This window comes from Clarias gariepinus, chromosome 8 (genome assembly GCF_024256425.1).
Source record: "Clarias gariepinus isolate MV-2021 ecotype Netherlands chromosome 8, CGAR_prim_01v2, whole genome shotgun sequence".
Lineage (NCBI taxonomy): Eukaryota > Metazoa > Chordata > Actinopteri > Siluriformes > Clariidae > Clarias > Clarias gariepinus.
Genome location: NC_071107.1, coordinates 10,978,275 through 10,982,044, shown reverse-complemented (window position 1 = coordinate 10,982,044; position 3,770 = coordinate 10,978,275). Strand labels below are relative to the sequence as shown.

At 36.1% G+C, this 3,770-nt stretch overlaps 1 protein-coding gene across 1 annotated transcript; it reads left to right on the top strand.

The window, feature by feature from the left end:
- Window positions 1-264: 264 nt before the first annotated feature.
- Window positions 265-3,148, top strand: chchd1 (coiled-coil-helix-coiled-coil-helix domain containing 1). The gene is made up of 3 exons (XM_053502627.1): window positions 265-567; window positions 2,168-2,286; window positions 2,662-3,148. The coding sequence occupies exons 1-3, from the start codon at window positions 435-437 to the stop codon at window positions 2,761-2,763; spliced, it is 354 nt and encodes a 117-aa protein (XP_053358602.1). The 5' UTR covers window positions 265-434; the 3' UTR covers window positions 2,764-3,148.
- The last annotated feature ends 622 nt before the right edge of the window (window positions 3,149-3,770 follow it).

The window sequence follows — 3,770 nt, the reverse complement described above, 5'->3', positions numbered from 1 at the left end:
GAAGGTTCAAGGCGACTAGCCACTGTGCCACTGTGCCACCTTTTATGTTATGTTTTGAATTATTTATTTATAAACACCATGCTTAACAAACTGTAAAATATTTAAACATAAAATGCTTCTTAATAAGTCAGACAAAATTCCCTTTTATATGTTATCACACTGTGAAGCAAAATAGGGGGAGAAAGAAGTTCAAAATCCACCACTGTGTTTGCGGCATATTTACGACAGTGCCGTTTGCGTAACGACAATCTAAGGCTCGTTTTCCGGCAAAAATGGCGACCTTTTTGTGACATTAGAGAACAGGCTTAGGTGTTGAATTTATTGAATTTAGGTATATTTGTGCGATTTGGTGATTTGGTTGTTTTTTCTTTTGAGACCCAGGACGACATAAGTTTATGTTATTTGTTATTGTATAACAGTTAAGAGTAACGGCAATGCAGAGTGGATTTGTGATTCAGGAAAAGGTGGCCAGGCTGTTGAGTAAGCAGCAGGGAAAACCTGTCCTCAAACCCAACAAACCTCTGGTCCTAAAAGACGAAGTCGCCAACCGCAAGCCGAAAAAAGGAGGTATGGGGAAGTATTTGTGATTTAATAGTACTTTGGGAATTCACCAGACGTTAATTTGGACCGTTTGTGCAGGTTTAGTGAATCTAATCTGTGTTATAACATTGTGTACTGAACCATTGGTACAGCATTAGTTCTCAAAGCTAACAGTCCAGCTTAATATTGGATTTAACTTCATTCTCTTCATCCACATTCAATTCATCACTTTATTAATTACAACAATTCCCCCCTTTAACTTGTTTTCTCGACATTCAGAATAAATGCAGGATTAAGTATTTGCCCATAAGTTTTTTATTTTTATATCTGATTATTTACTTTAAAACTCAAGTGGCACAGATATGTGCATAACACAGAAAACAATTAAAAAGTGCTTATATAACAAGGAGGCTTCAGACATTTAACTGTGGGTTTTCCAATATGTCAGACACGATGAAAGTTATCATTACTTTTATAATGTGTAAATTTAACCACTACGGGAATATGGGAATGACCTCGCAAATATGTAGAACCTTTAAAAATAAGCATGATATCATTATTATTATTATTATTATTATTATTATTATTATTGGGGTCATAGAAATAACCAAAAACAACCACATAAACATGAGTTTACATTATGTGTAACTGTGCATAAATGTGTATTTGACCCATTTTTACATTTTCTGCTCATTCATGTTCGTATAATTGGCAAGAAATTAATACAATATATAGTTCATTATATTGCCTAGATTGTGCTGAAAAAGTGGATATCATTCTATACTGCACAATCCTGAGCCCGATATGTTTCTTTAAAAAAAAACAAAATGTAAAACAAATAATGGATAAGTTTTAAGGGCTACTTTAACATAGATCTGATGGATCATAGATATTTTTTTTTCTTCCTATGGAGACTTATGCCACTTTCTTATCGAATCTTACGTCAGATATATTTCCATATAGAGCCATAAGGAAGGAATTCGCAACATGCACGTGTGCATCACTGTCATCATCATACAGTGTCTGCAAAACTGCTTTATGATCAGGAAACGGTGTGTTTATTTTAAAGACAGATTTAACCAAAAAATAAGGACTGTGCAAAAATGCTTGTCATAGGAAGCCTAAATATCGAACCCTGCTCAGATATACTCTTATAATGAATTCCTTAGAGTAAAACAGGGTTTATTTTCTTAGAACTGTACAGTTTATTGTTATGGGAACTGTCAAATGCAGGGTTGCCAGGGCTCAGTAAATTGTTTAGCTCAACTGCATTTTATAAAATATACAAAAAAGAACCTGAAACTAGATCAAAAACTAAGATGTTTGTAAATCAGATTTTTTTGTTTTTGCATTACTGTGATTATCTCTTTTTTTATATATCATCTCTGTCAGGGTCACACACATTCACATAATAAGAATTTATATAAATGCTTTAATAAACAGTTTTATAAAATATGTTAAATCCATACCTATATTAATCCAATATTTTAGGCAATATCCAGCATTTTATCTTTGTATTCCTTTTTTTTTTTTTTTTTAGATCATTGTGGCCACAATATATAGAACACACTGTATGTTGTATTTTCCTATGCGTAATTCACATTGCGCCTGCTTATTGTTCTTTCAGAGGCCTCCTGTGTGACAGAGATGGCATTAGTGATGGCTTGCTGGAAACAGAATGACTTCAACACCAAACTCTGCTCTAACGAACTTTCTGTGTTTTACAAATGCATAGAGAGAGCACAGGTAAATTAATGCTGCCAGGGAATTCCCGAAAAAACCTCCTCACCAATTTAGGCCAGCAATTTTCTGGCATTCTTGAAATATGTTGCAAAGGAAGACAGGGAAAGAGGTAATTAGTGTAATTTGTTTCCTGCTTTGGGAGGAGTCATAACAAACAGTGAACCAAGCTGATGTTTCCTGTGGGTTCTACAGTATCTCTTCTTGTTGTGTCTGTGCCAATTTTGACTTAAGAATGCTCAGGTCATGATATGCAGTACTTGAAATGTATTCTACTATATTGTGTATAAATATATAGTGTAGCTAAGATGCATATGATTGAACATAGTTCCGTCACCTTCTACGAACTGCTGACTTTGTTTCTTATTTAATCTCTCACAGGCGGAGGCACGTGACCGATCCAAGCAACAATCCCTTTCCCAGGGAGGACGGCTTTTACCAAAACAGGCCACCAAGTTATTGAAGCGGTACCCCAATTTGTGAGAGACTGACGTAGTCATCAATTTGTGTGACATGTGAATCAGCAAACCGGACTGATGGAGAGAGACTTTTCAGTGCAGTGGGCTTGGGTGTGGCTTTTAGACATCCTCGGCTCATATGCCTCTTCTAAGCTTTTGGTTTTGTATTTACACGTTGTCATTAGCAAAGGAGCAGCTTCTGCAGGATTGTGGATACATTTACATTATTTAAGTAACTTGTTTTGAAATCAACCTGTCAAAACAAGAATAAGGAAAATCACCTGGTCATCCCTCTCTCTGATTAGAAGCAGGGCACACTGTATCATGTTTGAAAGTTTATTTGCTTAAAATGTTCTGGAAATGTTACTATGGATGTACTTGGCATAAAATAATTTCCCTTATTTGTGTAATTGCTGTTCTGTCCTTTTTATCACTGCTGATAAATTACCGCTCATCCTGCAATCAAATCTTTTGCTTCGAAGTGTTATGTGGTCACTGAGGTCCGGTAGGCAACACTAGATGGATAGATTTATGCCCTAGTATGTAACCCTATCAGCTGTTTGCCTAGATAATGACCTTAATGACATGAGTGTTTATATTTTCCATTGAACATATAGCAAACAACTAAAATTTGGCGATACAGCTGTGCTATTTTTTTTATAACCTTGTTTTAACTTTCATCTAGCCAGATTATTCAATGCAGCTGGAATATTGCCAGACACTTTGTAATAACGCCATCTGCCATTTCCTCACTTTTTATCCGGCTCACTATGAATAACGTGACTAGACTCCACAAGGAAGCACTGTCTAGCACAACAATGCATCACGGGGCTTGTGAAGTACTAATGACCCCATCATCTTTAAGATTGAGTACTGATTAAAGAGCACCGCACTACTGAAGATATCCTGTCACCTGAAGCCTGGAACAGAACTGATGTAGTAGCATTTTGCCTTTTGTTGGGGGGTTCACTATGCTGCGTAACATCTAACTCTCTGTACATTTAAACCAGAGAGACACCCGTACGTGGTATG